Genomic DNA, 23,929 nt, shown 5'->3' with positions numbered 1-23,929 from the left:
AAAATTTTATTTGCATCTGTTTTTCCTGTCCTTGATCTAAATTTTTGATAAATCGTAATTCTAACTTTTTCTAGTAATTTGAATGTCCTAATTTACTATTGTGACAACTTATATACAGAATTGAAATCATCAAATAAAAAAATTATTATTATTAATGAAATGAAACTAATATATAAATCATGTAATAAATGTATTAAATATATAGTTATATTGAATAGAATTTTAAAATATTCAATGATATGTAAACTTTATATATAATGAAATTTCAAAAATGCAGTTAATATGATTTTAAAACAATACTTAAATAATATGTTTTGACATATTTATGATAATTTCAAAGCTTTTATGCAATTTATAAAATTCATTGATCTAATAAATTTTAGAAATTGCTTAACAAAATAGTTATTTAAACAGTTAACTTTATAGTTTAAGTTTTTTTTAATTTTTCTGATCCATTTTCAGTAACATTTTTAATGATTGAAAAAAAAATAATCAAGTCTTAAACCAATATATTTTAGAATAATTTTTTAGAGCATGTAAAATATAATTTATCTTAATGGAACATATATGTTACATGTATATGTATTAGATTTTTTGCAAAGAATTATTTAATTTTTATTCATTCTAAATTTTAGTATATATTAAACAACCAAAAGCCTATATATATATATATATAGATACATAGCCAAATGATTGCCTTAAATACTCAGCTATAAATCTGTTAATTTTAATAATTAGTACTAAGCAATTTTGCACCTAATGTCTAACTTTAGTAGCAAATTACTTAGTATTAATTATTAAAATTAGCAGATTTATAGCCAGAGTATTTAAGGCAATCATTTGGCTATGTATCTAAATTTTAGTGTTTAAAGTTAGATTAATTAAAATGACTAATTTATATTCAGTGAACAAATACTGCTTCAGTTTGTGTAGTCTTGTGCTAAAGAGAATCTATCAATAGTTTATTTTCTGGAATATTTATTTATCTAAATATTTGTATAATTCATCATAGATTAGAAAAAATTTTAAACTGGCAAAAAAAAATATGATAGTTAGGTATACAATAACATTTCTAGCAGCTGTTAATATTTATTTTTATATATGACGTAAATATATATAACATTATAGTCATGAATATTTTGATTATATTAATATATTACAAATATAATAGAAAAATAAACCAAATGGATCATTTATAATAATAATTTAATTAGCTTTCTTTTAGTGAATTATCTACTTTTATTTTTATTTTTGTATAGATTGAAAAATATTATTAAAGTTTTTGATAAGTTCATGTTCCAGATTTTTCACTCATCTCCACTATAAGTCCACTATCAATTGAGTTACTTTTTTACATAAAAAAATAGGTTACTTCTGATAAGTAATGTGAGTTAGAACAGGGCAAAGAAACAAACATTCGCTATTCACATTTGTTATTGATTAATATTACTTTAATAAATTAGTATGATTATTAATAATGATTTTAATATTCTCATAAATAATAATTGGATATTTTAAACGTGTAAATAATATGTTAGGTAGATTACTTTTTGATTTGTTAGTTATATATTTAATATTTTAAAAAATATGAACTTGCTTATATAATTTTCGTAAAATTATACAGTACTATAAAAATATATGATTATCGTATGTTAAATAATTGTAACTAAATGAACATAATAAATTTTGTATTAACTATTTTGCAAAGTTAACCATATACGTTGGCCTTAGTATATGTTAATAAATATTTTTATTTTTCTTATTATTAATATACAACCTAATATGTACCAGCATAATACATAACAAACAATATATGCGTAGAATTATAGAGTTGTGCATATAACATGTTTTATAAAGTTGGTCTGTCAAAGATGGTTGAATTGTTGTAAAAGTTTTGTTATGAATAGTCTATATTGGAAGCAAGTGAGTCAAGTCTGTGGAATGAATGAAAAAAGCAAACCATATGACCATTATGTGGAATATTTTAAAAAATTGTGATATTCAATCAATTTGAAAAAAAAAAGAATGTTTTTCTTGTTCTGGAGACATTGTTCTATTTTTGATTTCGATGGAGGAAATCTAAAAGGAAAGTTTTTATATGATTTGAATAAAAGTTTTTTCCAATTAGAGTGCAGGGGTGCATTTCAAAATGCATTTGAACTTAGTTTATCTTATGGAATTCTTACTTGGAATTAGACAGTTGAAGTTATATATACAGTATTGTAATTTCTGTTATGAATAGCCTATGTTAGAAACAAATAGATGAAGCAAGAAGGGAGTTGGGCCACCTTAGATAACCAGGGAGAGAAGCTCCCTAGTATAAAAATAATTGCTTATTAAATTCGTTAAACTGTTGAAAACAATTTTGTATGAATATCATTTTATGCTTTTGTATTTATAGTAATTAGCAAACATAATAATAATAGGCATAGATACTATGCATCTAAATGTAAATATGCATGAAATTTATAATTTACCTATTAACAGTTGTATTGGGTTGCATTTTGAATAAATTGTAGACCTATAAATTCCGACTGTTGTCTGCCTGTCTGTCCGTCCTTCCTTAATATCGAGAACAGTGTTAGATAAATGAAATTCAAGACCAGATTTAGTTAATTGGAGCAGTAGGCTCCAATTAACTATATATGAACTTATGATGCAAACTTAAAGATGTGTTATTTTCAATTCAAAAATTTTACCCTGAAAGGAGTTAGATAGATGACCAGTACAACTCCATTGCTAATGGAAAAGTGTGGTGTACAGGTGCAAGCCACTACTAATTTGAGATGGAGAGCATATATTTTAAATTAAATAAATTAAAAATATGATTAAAGATTGCAGCCCACGATAGCATAATAAATAATTGCTTATTGTACTTCATAAATTATTTTAGTATTTGTAACACATAAATTAGAAATGATTTCACCAGTGATTTCAATTATAAAAATTTAGGCTATACATGAGGCTTCAAAAGAAGATAAATGCATAACTATACAATATAAATCTCATAATTTATAGAGCATTATAATAGAATAAAAGATTAATAATTATCTATAGATATTTAAAATTATTTCTGTAATTTTTCTTTTTTTTAAACTTGTTCTAATATATTGATGGGTTCTAATTTTAAAATGTATGCTTTTGAATCTGTTTCCGAAGAAAGTTTCAATCAGCTGAAAACACCTTGTGTAATAAATATTCTTACTTTTCATAATATATATTTCTTTTTTAATAATTATAAATCAGTTTTGTTAATTAAAAGATATTCGAAAATCTTTGATCTTTCATTATAATTTTATAGTAAGGATATATATAAATACTGTATATATCCTTATTACTTATTTTTATATATCTGTGTATGGGGTATATTTATTTGTTGTTCCAAGAAGAAAAATGTTCAATATTAAATCATTATTACAGTTTTTGTTGTAATATTGATGTTATGATGTAATATTGTTTAATGGGCAAACTTTTTAGATTTATAATAGTTTTGATAGATTCTGTATTCGTTAGAATGTGAATGAACAATGAACAGAAATGATTATATTATTTTTGTCATATCGATATATTATTTTTGTCAATTTATTATTTAAATTGGGTCTATGAGACAAGTTTAAACTAAGGCTTTAAGAACAGAATGATATATTATTATTTTAATTCTTTTAAAAATATAAGCCATTTGTAATTTATATATTTCTTCAATTTTATAGTGGCATTACATAAATTTTATTAATTCTTTATATTTCATAGCTAATTTATTATTCTCTTTTATTAATATGTTATTTGCAAATCATACAAAAACATAACAGTAAAAATTAGAATGATTTATATACAGTATATCAGATAACATCAGTATTAATCTGCATTGTTTTTTATTTCTAAAATGCAAAAGTAATAATGCCTTCATTCAAATATAGTTAAAAAGTAAATGCTAATTTAACAATAACCATGAACACAGATAATTAACAATAAATAAATGAAAACAATTCTTTTGTTTTTAATTCATAAAAAAATTGTGAAATGTAATGTAATTGATTAAATTTAAAAGGCACATTTAAAGTATCATTAATGTATTTTGTTATGATAAGTTTGTACATAATTATTTTAAATATTTGGATAATTATACAAAAATAATTATAATTATTAAAATATTGAATAGTTTTAAATTTAAATAACTACTCACCACACTCACCACACCAACATAAAAAATTACATACACGGAATCAGTTTACGGTGTGGTAACATCGAAAAAAACGAACGTTTTCGAACCCCTTCTGGGCTCTGCATCAGATTCTAACGGTCTTTAGATCGGAAATTCAATTAACGAATGCCGAGTTTTAAATTTAAAATCTTACATTCTATGCAAGAAAGAGCATATTTCAATAAGTAGAAGAAAAATTGTTAGATAATTCAAAAAATAAATTTGAATTTTAAAAGACTTATTTACAGCAGCTTGTATATAAAATTGTGTATAAAAAAATCTTAATTGTATATTTTAAATTATAAAAACATTTGAATATTATTACTATTCCTATATAAATAAATATATAAATGTTTGAATTTTTTACAGGATTCCATTTAAGTGGTTTAGTAACAACACCTATTCCTTCTACTCCACCTCATCCTAGTTATACACTGGATCCAGAGAAGAGATTCAGAGTGTCTATCACATTTGACAGGTATGTGAAATAAATATAATGTTGACATGATTTATAAAGTCATAATCTATGATAATAAAATGAATTTGGTTATTATTCTATAAATTTCTTCAAATTTTGTGATAACGTGAATTTTCTATTATATATCTTGTTTTAAATCAGTATTTTAGAATTAGAACTTATTTAGTTTTACATACAACTGAATGTTTTTTAAGTAATTGTTATATCTTTAGTGTATTGTTTATTGATATGAATGTCAAATCAGACTTCTTTGATATTCAGTTTGATCTTTTTTTTGTCAGAAAGCAGATCTGAAGCTGAAGAGATTATACTCTAATAATACATTAAACAAAAAAATGGTGGAATATCTGCACTGTATTACTGTAATCCAACACGTATCTATAAACCTTCAGGTATACTATAAACGTCAGGTAATGATCCCCTAACGGTTAGAGGATCGTTACCTGATGGAATCTTCCGTTAGGGGATCGTTACCTGAAGAAGAACTGTAACGGTTCAAAAACGTTTGTAACGTAACTGTTGTACTGTTGTAGAGTGTGATGATACGCGCACCGGTGAAAGGTTTATAGATACGTGTTGGAATACATTAAACACTTTAAGACAGTATTTTTGGATAAATTTATTATTTTATTCCTTGTTTATTATTGAAACTTACGAACAAATACTCTTTAGGACATTAAACAATCAAAACATTTATAAATAGGAAGTAAAAGTTTGAAAATATATTATTTTTATTGTTAAAATATTACATTAATCTATGTAATATTTATAATCTATTCTTTTGATTTAGAACAGAAATAATGATCATAATAGATATTCAATATTATCCATTTATTTTTTTAAGGTGCTGTAAAAGATAATTTATAGACTTTTATTTCTTGTACTGTACAAAATATAACAAAATTTTTAATTTTTAAAAATATTTGTTAGAAATATATGAATTATTAATGAGTATTAATGAGAAAATGAATGGATCTTTAAATAAAAATTTTATAGCATATAATGCTATAATAGGAATTTAGAATATATTTCAATATATATTTTGACTAAATATAAACCAAAATGTATTTTTCCTTGTATTAAAATCATACGTTTGTATTTTAAAAAATTACATACTACTATATACAATTTTTAAATATTTATATTTATCAATGATGCATATATTTAAAAAAAAATCTTTTTTAAAATATTAAATTTTGTTATATTCTATTATTTATCTTTTATAAAGTCTTTTATAAATTTTAAAATGCATGATATAAAATTTTAATATAGACATATAAGATCAATTTGTATAAGTAATTATGGCATTTTAATATTTTCAAGTTTAACTATTTTTATATTAATAAGCTATTTAAATAATCATTTGTAAATTTTGTGAGTAGAATTATACTAAATGGAACAAGTTTTTGAGTTTTTAAAGAAAATATTTATATTAATTACATAAATTTACATAACATCAGTGCTTAATAAAATTTTGTATGTAATTTAAATTAAATTTTGAATAAACTTTTTTATTAATCTTTACTAAACATAAAGAAGTAACCTACAACAGAGGATGTGAAAGGGGTAGTGGAATTCTATTTAAAAAAATTGGGTTAATGTTTACCTAGGTAGTCCAAGATGGCCGCACAGCGGGGACCCACGTTCTAACCTAACCTGACCTATTCTAATAAATTAAGAAAATTTTCCTTTCTTCATATAATTAATTTTTTGAGTTATTTTACATCTTACATTAGTAATTTTGTTAATTTATTAGAATAGGTTAGGTTAGGTTAGAACGTGGGTCCCCACTGTGCAGCCATCTTGGACTACCTAGGTAAACATTAACCAAAAATTGTTTTAAAATTTGTACATTAAATCTGTGGTTTAAATATATATGATGTTCCATTCCAAATTCTTTTTGAATATGTTAAAAACTTTTCAAATCTGTGTATGTTCTGTTTGATATGTGTTAAGACGACGTTAATGCAGCATCAAAAGTATTAGTGAGTTTTTCCGTTATTAAATGTAAATTTTACAAATGATTACTATTTATTTATACTTTAATTTTTTTTTAACATTATTATTTTACATAATTTTATTTCAATGGCAAGCAAAGACACAGAATACATAAATATGTTAAGCAACATATTTAAGTCAACATAGAAACATAAATGTTTTTTATCATCATATTGTATATGAACTAGGTTAATGAATATAGATTTTAAAAGTAACTAACAGTTATCACTGTTTAAATTTTTAAAACCTTATTAAAAATTACATGATAACTTTTAAATATTTAAAACTACAGAATTATAAATATAAGAAATTGATTTATTGAAGCCAATTTTACATAAATAATAATGTATACTCAAGTCTACAGATCCCATCTTCAGGAAAACATAAAAATAAAATGGTACCAAACTTTCTATCGGCTCAATGTCTTTATCAGTTCTCTTGATGATCTGTGGCATTGCGGAAAGGTAACTGCAATGTTGATTGATTAGCTTCAGATATCTGACTTTGTTGGACTGACAGAAAGTTCTTTATTATTTAATTTTTTCAATTTATTCTCTTAAAGATAGAATCTGAAAGTTTAAAACTATTTGCTTACAGACTCTGATATCCAATGAAACAGTTCCTAATATTTACCACTCTAAGATTAGCACATAAATATCAAATTTGTGTGTTGTTTCTTTTTTTACTTTATTACTTTCAATATTATATGCAGAACAATAATATAATCTCGGAATCTTCTCTTATTGATTTGACATTTTCCATTCAAATTATTCCTGAAATACAAAGATTATAGATAAAATTGATTTAAATTTTATTACTATATTGTGTAATATTCATTTTTAAAATTGACTTTTTTGTTCAATTATATTTTTACTTATTAGAGAATCATTTGCATTACAAACTGTTTCTTTCTTTACTTTTTGAATGGAATTTCAAAGGTTGTTTTGATTTTGTATGTTTTCACAATGTACTGTGCCTGTCGGTGGTCATTGCAACATTTTCAGTTGTTCTGAATTTGTTAATTTTTAAATATATTACTGAACTAAATGATTTTGTTTTTAGTTTGTAATTTTAATCTAGTTTTTGTTTTATTGTGTTGATCATTTGCATTGCTTAGGGATAAAAAAATTCATATTATTATTTAATATACAAATTCAAAATAAATTAATTTTATTATCGGATAAAATTATTATTTTTCTGACATCTTTATGATTCGTTAAACTTAAACTATTTTTATATACCATCAGATTTATCTTCACAATAAACTACATGTGTAGTGGAACTTTGCATACCAAAATTAATTCAGATTTCAATTAATGATTAATCAGACAAATGAAAATTCATATAACAAACTCTTCAAAAAAGATTTACGATGTAAAAATACTAAAGAATTTCCAAATGATCTGCTGAATTATTCATTTGGACTATTTTAAGGCTAGTAAATAATTAAATACAATAAAATATATAAATAAAATTTACTGAAGCTACAAAATTTCCTTCATGTTCTGTTGTTACAAACACCAGTGACTTCCAAAAACAATTTTCAGTTATGGAGATGAAGACAATTTTGTAGCTTCAGTAAATTTTATTTATATATTTTAATGTAAATACCATCAGCCAAGATTACCAATGTAATTACCATCAGCCAAGGTAGGTAATGAATTAAATACAAGCCTAGTCTTAAAATAGCCTAATGGATAATCTGGCAGATCATTTGGTAATACATCAGATTAGTGTTATTGTAAAGTACAAAGCTTGCTCACTTTTTTCAGCAGAGTACTATACGGTTTATGAATATTCTTAGCTTTTCCGAGAAGCCTGCTTCAGGTTTCCTCTTAGGAAATTTTAATTTTGGAATGCCTTATAAATTCTTTTATGTAGAGATGTAATTTAAATGAGCAGAGTGCATGTTGTTAAGCATATCATAAGATATATAGTAGCAGGTAGTGTTGCCATCAGGCCAGTTTTCACCTGAACATGCCGGTTTTCAGATTCATGCTATGGATTAATTATTAATTTGTCCGGTTTTCATAGAAATTGTGAAATTATGATGAAACAAAATAAATTTATAAAAATATTTGTGAGCATTTTATTTTAACGGTTAAAGACTTTAATGTCACATCCCCAAACTTTCTTATTTCAATCTTATCCCTAGGCTAAGAGTGACAGAAAATGTACTTTTAAAATTCTAACTTGAAAATATCTCTGGCAAATATTAGGTTTGTTCCAACACGGGTTTGTAACTGGTTTAAAACTGGCATGCGCATTGCCCGGTTCTTGACTGTAAAATGACATCACGCATGCCTCGTACGGTTTCAAATTTAAACCGGTTAGAGACTTGTGTTGGAACAAACCTATTGTAAAGCAAATGTGACAGTTTCAGTTTACAAGTTTATAATTTCTATTTTAATTATTTAATATGACAACTTAAGAAATTGAAAACCCAAAAAAAGGAAGTGAACTTGTAAATTTAATAAAGATTGGCTGACACAAAACGAATTTCAAAAATGGTTATGACCTGTTCGAGATAGTGTTGCCAGTTTTTCAAAATTGCTGACCTTGTCCTGGTCAGCAATTTTGAAAAGATGGCAGCACTAGTATCAGGTAAGGAAACTGTTATTTTCTATGAAGTATACCATACTATGCAAGATTTTGTTTTTCCTTTTAGGTATCTTGTTTTTCATTGTTTGTAGGGAGTTGTCAAACAATGATTTCTATGCTGCAGACAATGATGTATAGTCCTTATAATTAATACATTTGCCTCTTATGTGTACTTTAAAAATTCTAAAGTTTCCAAAGTTCACAAATAGTATTCCTAAAATACTGGCCTTATTAGCATTGTCATGTTGAACCTCGCAGACACCTCAGGCTTACTGGTATATTGGGCTAATGTGGTTCCTGTTTTATTTGTATAAAGAACACCGTCTTGCTGATGTTCTTTAATTTTTTGTGCTAAGAAACTATTTGTGGATTTGACATATATTAGTTGGTGATTAATTTGCTGTCATTAATGGGGATTAAACATACTTGTGAAACTTTATTTATATAAGTATACCTCGAGTTACGTCGTTTCAAGTTACGTCATTCTCGATTATATGTCATTTGTCAAAAAATATATGGAAAAATAAAAATCAAATTTAAGTTATTTTATTTGACTTTACATTTGTCCTCCACAAATATTGAAGTCTTAATATCACTAGAAAAGCATCAAAGCACATAAAATCATATTAAAATATGTACATTTACAGTAAATGTTAATATAATCATCATAAATCCTAGAGAATGAAACATGAAAACATCTGTGTTTCTGTGTTGTCTTATTTAGCGGTTTTTAAGTGCTCAATATTGGTGTTTTTGACAGTAGCTCCAATATCTACCGTTTGGTATCGTTGTCAGCACCACTCGATATTGGTAAATTTAATATAAATTAGTTTATTTTCTACTGTCACAAGATAATTTTAATAACTGTATTTGTTATTTAATCTTACAAAATCATCTGATTTTATAATGTCTTAGAGCAAACCACATTCACAAATAAAGAGTCTGTGATGTACTGTAAACATCGTCAAATTGTAAATATGTACATTTACAAGTATGTACTGTACCTACATGAATTCGTAAATTTAGATTACTTTTTTCTGTACTATATTAAAAACTAAAATTTATTTGTTTGTAAGCTTAAAATAGATTCTTATTAACAATATATTTTAAAAATGCATTTATAAATAAAATACACAACTGGGAATGGTTATTTGTGGTTTAGCCGAGCAACAAGTAAATTTGACTTATGTCATTTTTTGACTTAAGTCTCCTCTCCTGGAACCAATTATCGACGTAAGGTGAGGTATACCTGTATTGACATTATTTTTACAATTAATTAATAATCGGAATTCATAAGGCATTACAAAATTGAATGCCCTCCAACATTAGATTTTCCAACCAGAATCACCTTAAGTAGGTTTCTCAAAAAAAGCTGAAAACGTTTGTAAACCATATACCAGCAGAATACTACAAATATTCTGCTGGTAAAAGTGAGCAAGGTGTGTACTTTAGAATATTTACCTCAGTTCCAGCTTGATATTTGATGTTATAAGGTTGGTGTTTATCAAAAAATATTCTTTAGTGTATGTATAGAGTTTGCTTACTTTATAATTTCTTTTTAAGAAACATGGGAGACATTTTTTGAATTATTGAATTAGAAAGTTTTTGAAATACATACATTCAATTACTGCATGGTTTTACCAATTTCTTGATTTCAATCAATAGGAAAAATGTTACTGATTGTTTTACTTACTCATAGCCTTTTATTTAGTCAGTGAAGTTGTCTCCTCTGCATGACTAATTCTCAAATTGAATTATCACCTTCATTGTCAATGTTTTTTTCCAAATTTTCCATAATTTTATTATTGTTTAACACATCAGTTTCCTTATTTCAATTTTTTATCTATTTAATAATTAATATCTTTTCAATATCTCTATATCCATTCATTTTATTAAAGAAATTAATAAATTCATTGAAAATTTTTGTGTATTTCTTTAAGAAATATATTAATTTTTATTTGAAATGTCTTTAATAATTTTTATATTCTATATTATAATAAATTTATCACTTTCCAGAATTTATTTAATTCTTTGTTTGAATGGAAAGATGTCATGATTCTTTTTTACTTTGTTCTTTTGTTATTAGGTTATATTTTACCAAATAAATTATTGCAAATAGTTTAGTTTACATCAATTTAAAATTGACCAACTTGATACTTTAAATTGCATTATTAATTATAATTCTTTTTTACAACATTCCAAATAGTTTGTTTAATCAGAATCTAGAATACAGTATAAAAATAAACCAGTCAGTACCATGAATAAATAGTAGATTATATCTAAATTATCAATGATTCTGGAGGTGACAATTCGATGGAGGTCTGGGTGGAATAACTGGCAACATATAGTAAGTGGGAGTTGCGGGTTCCTATTCTTCTCTAGACCAATTCTTTTCTTCCAGAACTTTCTAAATTAAAAATTAAATATTAATTTATTTATAATTATCAAATTTATCAAGTGATGGCACCTAACATCTTTCTCTAGGCAAAATTACTGAATATCTAATTATTAATAATAGACATATTATAACCTGATATAATCTGGCAGATAAACAGCCACAATATAGAATACAAGAACCTTTTTATGATAGTCTTCAATAATTCCAATATTTTTTTTTTTTATCCTGGACAACTAATAGAAGTCATATTACATACAAAAAGAATTGATTTAATGTTATTGAATACAATACTATTGATAATGAGTTGGAAATTTTTCTGAATAAAATAGTATTTTTTATGTTTATTTTATAAATAACTGTTCACATATGGAACAAAGTCAGAATAAAAGTATCTTCCAAAATTCATCCAATCTTACTTTTTATGTATGCATTTTATTAGCAAAATATTTTGTATTTTTATGCTTATATGCATTGAATTTTACAGATCTGCAAGAAGCCTTTATTTTTTGTACTCTTATTACAAATTAAGATTTGTAATGACTTACCGTACTTTCCGGCATATAAGACGACTGTGCGTATAAGATGACCCTCGACTTTTACAGTTAAAATAAAGAGTTTCGGATATACTCGCCATATATGACGACACCCGGCATATAAGATGACCCCCGACTTTTTTCCTGGGTTAAAAAGTTGTCTTATACACCGGAAAATACAGTATATCTAAGAGTCTATGATAGTGTTTTTAATTATAAATAATGTTGTTTATAAAACTTTAAAGCAAGTTTAGATTTGATTTAGTTGTTGTTCTTTAGCAGTGTTTGATTTTTTTTAAATATTGAAACAAATTAAAGATTTAATTTAAGAGTTAGTTTAATTTGATTCTAAAACACTATGTAGTGTAATAAATTCAAACGCTTGGCGTTTTATCGTCTTTATTTAGCTCAGTTGATACATGTAATTTGTTACACTACATAGTGTTTAAGAATCAAAGAAGAGTCACAACACGGTTTCAGATTATCAAAGTTAGTTTAATATTAATATATAGATTTCTTTTAGCTATTATCAATTATTAGATCTTTTTTCTTATTGTAATCCATACAGTTTTTAATTTAAAAAATGTTTCTTATCTTAAAAAATGGATCTGAAGATATATATATATATATATATCATATGCTCATTAAATCTTTTAAACCAAAACCATTTTATCCTCTAATTATTTTATATAGGTTTCAGCTTTCTTAAGTATTTTGTTCTTAAGTCATTTATGTTGAAATAGCTTTTGTTTCAATTTTTATCACAGTATTATTCAATATTATAAAGTTGTTTTTACTTGGCTTATATAGTTATTGTTGATCTGATATCAAATAAGCAATTTCATTTAATGACTCTTTACATTGTGTTTAACTTTTTATCATTGAAGTCATTTTTTTTTTCTTTTACATTTTATTGAATTGTTAATATAAAATAACTTGCTATTTTTTAAATATCCAAATTTAATTTTGAAATTTAATTAATTTTGTAATTACATAAAATTATATGAATATTATACAGTGAGTCAAAAATTCCTTGGATCTCATTCTAAAAATACTTAAGATGTATTAAATTTTGTTAACGTACAGTACTTACATAGGAAGTCACGTATGGAGAATTGGATGGGATCTTTTTTCATTGACCTTGAAAATAATATTCAAGATTAACAAAAAGATCCCATCTGATTCTCCATACATGACTTACTATAGTATGTAACTACATTAACAAAATTAATATATTTTCAGCACTTTTGGAATGTGGAATGAAAAGAGTTCAGGGAACTTTTGACTCGTTATGTATAATATTGATATAAATTTATATAATTCATATATCACTTATAATATATACAATCATATATATATAAGTGTTAATATATAATAATAATATACTCGGCAATCAATTAAACTGATAATCCAATTGTTCCTAAACTAGAATATAGGCAGTTGTAATTAAACATACAACTTATCATGCATTAACTACTACTATTCTCTTGATATAAACCAGTCCAATTCACATGACTGTTTTGTACATTGGAGTGCCAAGACTATTGAAACTATCTGTAGACAATTTCTTTTTTATTTGTCTATAGTTAGACAATAAGTAGTTTTTTCAGTTTGTATAAAAGTTATTTGCTAGCCAGAGATAAAATTAATTTTTCTTATAAAGCTTTAAACAAAGCTTTTCAATATTTTTGAAATAGAAAAATAACATTGTTAATCAAGATTTTAATTTTTAGTTTATTTCTGCTTCTACGATAAATTTCTAATTTTACTTCATTTTTTATTCATATAATTACAATTTGTGATTTCTAAATAAATTTGAATATACCTGAACAGAATTTTATCCAAAATATGAATTATTTCTTTATTTTTTTTCATATAAACATAGAAATTGTATTATAAAGATGATATTTAGCACCATAATTTTTTAACAAGAAAAAATTTATGTGAATCATTTTTGTTTAAGAAAAGTTATATCTAGAAGTAAAATAGATTCCAGGAATTTTAATTTGAGATATTTGGCACTGTATATTAGTTGTAAAAATAGTGAACAATCTGCCTAATTTGGCAAGTGACATTAAAACAATTGATATTCAACAAAAAAGATAACAAAAGAATGCGTATTGGCATATATTCTTCGTGCTTAAAATATGCCAAATTCATTTTGTTTTTAATAAATAAATATTTTTTATTTGCTATTATATAACAAAATTTTAAATGCTTTATTTTTATCACTGTTATAGCTAGTTTTAAATATAATTTATTACTTAAATTCATTGTATTTTATATATTCATATAATATATAAATATATAATGAATTTAAGTAATAAATTTTATAAATTTAATAATAATAAATTAATTAATTACAAATATTTCATATTAAATCAAAATGAAGATATTAATTCTTTATGAATTATGAGCATGTATCTTGCTTGCTGTGGGAAGATAAATAACAGTATTTGGCAAATAGGTATTATATCTATCTCTTATTTTGTGTATTATATATTAATTTTTCTTCAATATTATCAAACTTTTCTAAACCAAATGCATAAGATTTAAATTTACGTTTTAAAAGTTTTTATTTAAATTGTTACAAAATATTAATTTTTAATTAAGAAATCAAATTGTTTATGAAATTAATTTGATTTAGCTTAATATTCCTCCGTTCCTAACATTCATAAGGAAAATTTTAGAAAAAAATATTTTTTACTTATTTCAAAATACATAAGTTATGTGAAAAATTAATGTTGAAAGTACTTGCAATACTTTATTATCTTTTATTTCCTGTCTGTATTTTACAATTTATCCATCTATATTGCCCAGTTTGATCCATTTATCATATAAAGTGGTTCCCAATTTTAAAATTTGATATTACAATAGAAGAATAATCTTAATACATAAATATTTTTGGACTTGTTTCATAATCAATCCAATTATTTAGCATAGAACTGTTTTAGAATTTAGAATAGAATTAATTACATTGATAGATATATAATATCTATCAATGTAAATTAAATTAAATATTAACTCGGAATATATTTGTGTTTATCCTTTTTAATTATTAAAGTATTTATCAATATTTATTTTCTAGAATTTATCCTGGACAACTAATAGAAGTCATATTACATACAAAAAGAATTGATTTAATGTTATTTGAATATAATACTATTGATAAATATTCTGTATATTATTAATAATAATACACAGAATATTTTAATGCAAATATATATATATTTTTTTAATCAAGCAAGATTATTTTCTGTATAAAAATAATGTTTAATACGATATTCCATTACCATAGCAATATTTTTGTCATATTGATGTAATTATAATTTATAGAATATATGTTACCGTTAAAAATAATTTGTAATGCAACTTAAAATATAAATTTGTATGTAATATTTTACATTACAATTATAATTTTTATAATAATAACAAATTAAATTATTGTTTTATTATTTTAGTTTGGTTTACTAAATAATGCAGATCTTAATTAATTCAGTGATTCAGAGATCTGTATATTATAATTCAAGTATTTATATGATATAATTGAATCAGTATTGAGCAAATTTCTCTTATACATCTTGCAATTGATTTCTGACATACCAAAGAAAATTGGGTAATGTGAATATCTTAAAAATAGATTTATGTTCGTTTTGATTTAAAATATTATTTATTTATTTTAATGAAAGAAAATAATCATAAAGCATATATAATTCAAAATTAAACATTTCTGTAATTGTTTTTTATATATTTTTTTCAAATATTGCATTGCTATAAATCATATTTTTGTTGACTAGTGCTGATATTCTTTTATTTGGGTTATTAATTCAAATATTTAATTTATAATAGCAGTGGACCAAAACAATATATTGCAATATTCTGATTCACAATTCCAAATTTTTTTCAATGTTATTTGTTATAATATTCTGCTTTTCAACTTTGAAATAATTGCTTTAAATTTATAGATGTTATTGTTTCAAGAATTATTTTATATTAAATAATAATATAATAATTTTGTACAAGATAAAATTTATTATGATTGATTAGAATGAGAAGCTGTGTTAAGCAACGTAATAAAGGCGCTGGTCTTTATATCACTCATATCAAATTATAGACAAAAACTTTAAATGAGATAAAATTTAATCACTCTTGACTCTTGTACAATATATTGTTTAAATTTATTTTAAAGTTAAAAACATTCCAATGTTTTATATAAATGAGCAATTATTTATGACTTCTGGTTTACATGGGAAATTCTTATATAGTTAATCTCCTACCTCTAAGATTTTCATATCTAGTCTCATCTTTCATCTATCTAACTCTTTTCTCAAGATTAAGGAAAGACAGATGGACAGACAACAATGAGAATTTATAGTTCTACAATTTTTTCAAATTACAGGCCAATAAAGATGCTTTTGTTTTATAAACTTATATCTTTGTGATTTACAAATATATATATATATATATATATAGAATTAATTGACTCCCATATAAACAATACAGAAACTGGATAACAATATAGAAGAAAAAAATAAAAAATTTAGTTTTTTGATTTTTCTTCTTAATTAATTAATTGAAGCCCATGTTTTAGAATGTTTTTCAGTTTTAATGCTATTAATCAGTGATTGTCAGATATCACTTTGTTTAAAGTAATATTATGTAAAACCAGGGCAATTTCAGCATGCTAAGAAAAATTACTATGTATCTTGGAAAAAAAATCACACGGTATCTATTTTTGACACATTTTAAAAGATTAAGATCTTTATCTAAAGGGTGGCACAGGGTGCTGTCAGAAATGAGTTAATGTTTTCAAGTAATAAATGAATTTTAAGAGCTCCAGATTGCTGAACTTGCTCCACATATGAGCAAGTTTCGCAGCCTACTTTAAAAACACAAAAACAAATTCGAATGCAAAACAACTTTATTAACCTTTATTTCTAACGGCACAATTTTTAAATAAAAAAAATTATCGCTTGCTTCAATGTCAAAAATATATCAATTAAAATCAGACTCCAAAAATAATATGTGTATACATAAACAAAACACTTTTTGCGTAATTAATATTTCGTTTTGCACATCAGAGCAAGTTTGACAATACCTGCCAAACTTGCTCTGATATAGTGTTGGTGAGAGGTCACTAATGGAAAAAATTACACAACAACAAATCAATGTTTAAAGAATTTTTACACATTATCTTAAATTCAATATCAAACAACCTTTTAATAAAATATTTAATTTTAATTATGAAATTTTACAATTCTAAAAATTAATTATCTAACCTATGATATCTTTGTATATTGATATTCTGTTGTTTCATTTTGCAATACTATATTTTAGAAACTTGCATAATTAATATGAAGCTCACAAATCATATACAGAACTTCCGCAAGTGGGTGTGCAGGATGTGTACTTTGTGTGTGCCGTCATCAAGGGGGTGACAAAAAAGACATTTCTAATTAATTATGTCGAAGTAAAATTTCAAGCTCGAACAGTCTAGTTGTTAATGCTTGCATTATATATATGAATTTATAATATTGCATGATCAAACGTATACATATGGTCCAGTGGCGAGTTTCTCATCTTGTGAAGAATAAACTTGTATAGACTAGTATATAACAATGTTGCCAAATGTTCATTCCATCCAAACTCAATTCAAAGAAGTTTTGTTGATGATCAAAAAATATAAATTTGTGATACGTTTGTACTAATTCATAAGGGATGCAAATAAATATGATTTGCACATAGGAACGAGATAACTCTAGTACTTGACGAAAATTATTAGCATTACAACTAAAACAGATCTAATATTTGTGATAATTTAAATATTATTATATTTTAAGATATAATTTTGATAAAGAAATATACTAGAAAAATCTAGATTTGTTTTTTCTTGATAGTAGACTTTTATTGAAGATAGATTACGCTGTTTTAATATGAATATTATTTTTCAAATATTTTCAGAAAAATTGTTATGAATTTTATGGAATTTTTGTATCTAAATATAATGATTGATGATAAAATATGTTTACTTTTAACTGTTTTAATATATGTTTTGATTACATCATTTTATTGATTTGAAGTTAAAATATAAAAAGAAAATAGTAAATTTGATAGAAACAAAATTTTTAAATTAAATTTGAAAGCTTAATATTTTCAAATTTAATTTTTTTAAAATCAATTCAAAACTGTTTCTTACTAAAAATAATATCATATTTATGCTTTTATGAGTTTTCTAAATTTGTAAAAATGGCTTTAATTATATAAGTTATTTGAAAAACATTAGATTGCAATTTGGTTTCAATTACTAATTATAAATTCTGTGTATCAAGTTGATATTTATATAATTGGAAATTTGTAACTCATCTGAAAGTAAGTGAAATGTATATAATGTGTTCCTTTTAATATTTCTCTCAATCTAATTTTTTGAGATAAATTTTTAATACAATTTTTTTTTTTTCAAACTGACTAAAATAGTCAGTGCCAAAATTTAAACTTAATTTACAATAACGTTCTTTATTAATCATTTAAAAAAATATATACAGTAATACCCCAAACTTACGCGATTGGTGGGACCGAGAGATAGTCGCGTAAGTCGAATTCGCGTAAGTCGGAATATAATTTCGCAATTTGTGTAAAATCCAAGTCAGATGTATGTAAGCTAATAAATGTTCTCGTTAATCTTATCTCGTCTTTTGATTCGTTCACGGTTACAAGAAATCACCACACAGAGTCTCTCGAGTCTCCGTAGATATAACAAACACAGAAATAAATAACACAAAATAAATTGTAGCTATGTGTTGATTCCGTGCGACACATCCGAACATGTAAGCTGAACAATAGTGTGGGTGGAGTGAGTAATCAAGAGTGCGTGGCGCTCAAACAAAAGACGAATCGACGAGATTTGAAAATTGCGTAACTCCGAGTTCGCGTAAGTCGGGGTAGCGCAAGTCGAGGTATCACTGTATATAATCTGTTGTTTGTTAATATCAAATGTTTTGTACGTGCAAAGAATAACTTATTATTGATACACAAACATATATTCATGATCATAAGATAAAACACTTAGAACATTTTAAAATATTTTGATAAAAATTTAACTTTTTAAATGTTTTTGGTAATTTATAAATCTCTTATTCTGAGGATAAAACCAAATTTATTTTGACTACATTAATTAATGTAATTTAACTTTTGAAATATTAATTTTTATTTTGTAGCACAGTTATTTATCGTCTAATTATAGATTTGTTATTTTTACTTTAGTCAAAATCATAAATTTTGTATTTTTAAATATTAGTTTTAGAATTTATAAACGTTAGTAAATTAATTTAATAGATCACTAGAAATTTCAAATTTATTATATACTTTATATTAGAAATGTAAAAGTAAAAAATATTGATATAATTTTCTGTATGAAATTTTTGTAACAGGATAGAAAATAAAGAAAGAGATTCATTTTTATAAGATTAAAATGTAAAATAATTTACATCACTGATTATCAATATTATTAAAGTTAAAATATATTATGAATAATGGACTTAAAAATAAGTATTAAGTCTATAAATTTATAATATTAATGGTAGAACTCATTATTTAAGCATTTAAAATTGACAGACAAATGGCTAAGATGGCTAAGACACTTATCTCTCTAATGGGCTTAAGGGTGTGACTATGCAGACACTAATTTAGTAGCGAGTGAGAGGTTGCAAGCGATATAGTTCTCTTGAATGAAATTTGAATGGCGTTCGCTTGGACATGTTACCTGAGGAAGAACTTAAAGTTCGAAAGCGCTAGTAATACTTCGTTTACAGAGAAGCACACCGGAAACAGGTTCATTGTACGTTTTTTTTTGATATAGTTCTCGCAAAGGAAAACTATGCACAAGCGAGAAGCAAGAAATATCGCTGGCAAGAGCAAATTTCTGGTTCTTGCACATATCTGACAGGGTTTGATATTTATCGCGTCTTGCCTCTTCTCGCCAGATATTCTCGCTCGCTCAGAAAATTCGCTCACTCGCGTCTTCATAGTCGCACCCTAAGTTCAAAGCTACATTGGATCCTTTGAAATTTTTCAAAGACTCCCTTGCTAGTTTTCTTATCACAGTTTTGCCTGACTTGCCCCTAGCTAAGTCTGCCTGTATTTGCCTGTATTGAAAGCCCCTAGCTAAATCTGTGATGGACATGAATCAAACATTCTTGGCAGCCAGTTAAAAAGTTAAAGAGTTAAAAAAAAAAAGCTTAATTAGAATTATAAAGCTTATAAATTTTAATATGTATATTTTAATTTTTTATTTGAAAAATTATCAACTAGAGTTGTTGTCTTTCATAAACATTGTTTCAGAATTATTTTACTAATAATGTAATGTATTGTTTAAATTTAAAATGACCAGATGTCCTGAATTAGATGTGACAGTCCCAAAAAAATGTCCCACGTATGGAATATTTATAATTATATTAAAAAAATAGCCAATATTCATTGCATGAATTGTAAGTCAAAAATGAATCACGTACAAGTTATAACATAAAAATTTTAATATCCAATTGTGCAGATCAATCATAAAAGGGAGTTAATTCATGGTTTTAGCTAATTATTGACATTAAAAAAAATGGTGGTTAAAGTAAACAAAACTACACTTTGTTCGAGCTGTGATTATTCATTATTGCTACCGCCGTAGTTGTTATTTTGTAAATAAAACTATATGGATAAGTAAAATGTGTTCGTAACATCTGTCATTGATGACGACATAAACCTAGAAAACTGATGATCATCAGCCAGATTTGATCACATGACTCACACATCATGTTGACTGCTGTCTCGCTTTTGACACTTCAGGATCTGGCCATTTTATTTTAATTTAAAATTGATACCCAAAAATCTGCTATTATCCTTATTACATAATTTTTTCATGTTGATAAATTTGGTTTAGTTAAAAATATTAGTTTTATGAAAATTTCATTGGATAAATATATTGGATTTTATGAAAAATAAAAATATGAATCTATGTTAATTTCAGATAAATCACCCAACCATAGCATATTGTCCATCAAAATAAGGAATGGGTTAGGAAATGGCAATTGTATAATAACAATTATAGTTAAACTAATATAGTTATTGTGATGTATTTATTTTCTTTTGTTATTCATTGATTATATTTTGATTGGTTTTTGGAATGTTACATTGAATTTAAATGACGAATACCATTTGACCTTTAATTATGTATATATTATCTAGTAAAACCGTGTCGATCCAGTAATTGCTTTTATTGTCATGATTTTGCTTCAATCAGAAGCAAAACTTGTAGAACTGTCTGAATAAACTTTAATATTCTTATAAAAACAATGGTTTAATTAAGAAACTTAAAGAATTTATAAAGTTGTATGAGAGTTGCGAATTAGCTATAAAATTATAAATTTAATATTAAAGTGATTAAATTCTCTGATCATAGTATCATACTTGCCAACCTTAGATTGTAGATGGGCTGACTTGATAGTTAAAACAGGCTGATTTTAGAGAATACAAAGGCTGAGAAATAAAAGACCAATTTGTTCATTGGATCTTTTTATCAAGTCCATTGTGGATTTGTCAGGGTTGGTCCCAGACTCACAATGGAGTGACTGGGTGATGAAGGATAGGACTTTCAGATAAGGTCCTGACATATCTGTCACAGACCACCCCCAAAAATTCCTGGGTTTTCAATCTGTTTTGATTTGTTCCTGGATTTCCCAAAATAGTAGGCTGACACCTTAACTGTCCAGCCATACAGCTGTCATTGTTCTGAGTATACTATTGTCATTGTGGTTGTGGTATTGAGAAAGAATCAAATGTTGCCAGAATTTCAGATAAGTTTTCTTGGGCCACAAAGTGTAAGATGTTGTATAGGTTCTATGTTTTCAGACAAAATTTTTCATAATTTAATTAGAAATTTAAAGGGTCGAAATTCTCATATGTCTAGCAATGTTGAACTCAAAAGAAAATAGTGTTGAAGAATGGACAATTTCTAAAAGAACAGTCGTACAAGTAAACTTGGGATGTTTAGTATTATTTGTATCAATAAATCCAAATTTATGAAGATAATGGATTAAAGATGTTATATTACCTCAAAAAAGTGAAAAATTTCTAGTTCAAGTGGAATATCACCCTGAAAGACTGAGAGTCGGCAACTATGCAATATTCAATATATGAAAAAATATTTAATAAATTTGAAAGTTAGCATTATTTGAAAGATGTTTTAAAGAATATCATATGAAATTAACTATTACTTGTCAACATGTTGACTTTTTATCCATTTATAAATAAATTATTATGCATATATTATTAATTATATTCTGAAATTAGTATTACTCAATAGAGTGCAAAGAGAAAAAAATAAATATTGGATATAATTAACAAAGAAAGTCATCAAAAAATAAAAAAATATGTCTGTCAAGATGATTTGTATTGCCATAATTTGGGTAAACATTCAAAAATTCTATAAATTAATCAAACAACTTAAATATACTGTATAATTTTTATCTAAAAAATGAGTTATTAATCTTTCCTTTCGGACTATACATATAATTGAGTCCATCTTCATCTGTCCCTTCACACTCTTAGCAGAGGCAATAACAAATCTACGGCAATACCAACCTTTTATTTGAGGCTCCGCCGTCCAATGTAAATGAGTTAAAAAATCCTCTAACGGTGACCAGCACAATTATTAAATTAATATTAACATTAAAAAAATTGCCAAGACGAATTCACATATAGAAAAAATATATTTCTTTTCAGACTATACATATAATTGAGTCCATCTTCCGCTAGAGGATTTTTTAACTCATTTACATTGGACGGCGGACATGTAGCCTGAAATAAAAGGTCGGTATTGCCGTAGATTTGTTATTGCCTCTGCTAAGCGGGTGAAGGGACAGATGAAGATGGACTCAATTATATGTATAGTCCGAAAAGAAATATATTTTTTCTATATGTGAATTCATCCTGGCAATTTTTTTTAATGAATTATTAATGTATTTGGCACTAAAGTTAGACAATGCCAGTTATACAGTATATGAATAATAAGCAGTTGCAATATCTTATTCACATGTAAATCATTAGATTGTTTAAATGCATTATTGGGGAACTAAAAAAGATTATTTTATTCTAAATATAAAATTTAATTATGATAATTTAATCATAACATTTCTTTGCTATGATTGTATCTTTCTGAAATAATGTACTGTATGTGTATTATTTTGTTAAAGCATTTGCTGCAATTTTATCATCTTTGATGAATTACTTGTTTACAAAAAAAGTTTCTTATGAATAACCTTCGTAGTGCTTGAAAACTAATTATTAACAAACTAAAGCAGATTGTATTTTGCGGTTCTGATTTTCATTAGCACTTAATTTCCTTTAAAGTTTTTACTATAACAGGTTATTGTGATTTAGATAATTAACCATCAAACTTTCTCTTTGTGAAGGTTGATAAATATGTAGCTAATCCAGTTTTGAATGTTATAATGTATTCTTAGTTCTTTTACTAATATAATTTGTTCTAGAGTATTTTTTGTGTTGAATTATATAAACTGGTTTCAAGTTAATAATAATAAAAAAAGTCACTTTTTGAAGAATTTAGAAGAATTGTTTGTATAATTTCTTATTCCTTTGTTAGATAATCTAGTTCTAATAATAAGTTTATGACAATCTTTGAGGGCTCTTTTATTCAGAAAAAAGTTCTCCGATTAATC

The 23,929-nt window shown here is 24.9% G+C and overlaps 1 protein-coding gene across 1 annotated transcript in view; it reads left to right on the top strand.

Moving 5' to 3' along the window:
* Positions 1-23,929, top strand: part of LOC111626280 (zinc finger SWIM domain-containing protein 4-like) — a 136,512-nt gene that overhangs the window by 64,613 nt on the left and 47,970 nt on the right. The window contains exon 2 of the mRNA XM_023369601.1: positions 4,571-4,679. Coding sequence (XP_023225369.1) covers positions 4,571-4,679 — 109 coding nt within the window. The remainder of the gene's footprint in view (positions 1-4,570; positions 4,680-23,929) is intronic.

This window comes from Centruroides sculpturatus, unplaced genomic scaffold (assembly GCF_000671375.1).
Source record: "Centruroides sculpturatus isolate CEXI.00-Female unplaced genomic scaffold, Cexi_2.0 scaffold498, whole genome shotgun sequence".
Taxonomy (NCBI): domain Eukaryota; kingdom Metazoa; phylum Arthropoda; class Arachnida; order Scorpiones; family Buthidae; genus Centruroides; species Centruroides sculpturatus.
This window is presented reverse-complemented; position numbering and strand designations above follow the sequence as displayed.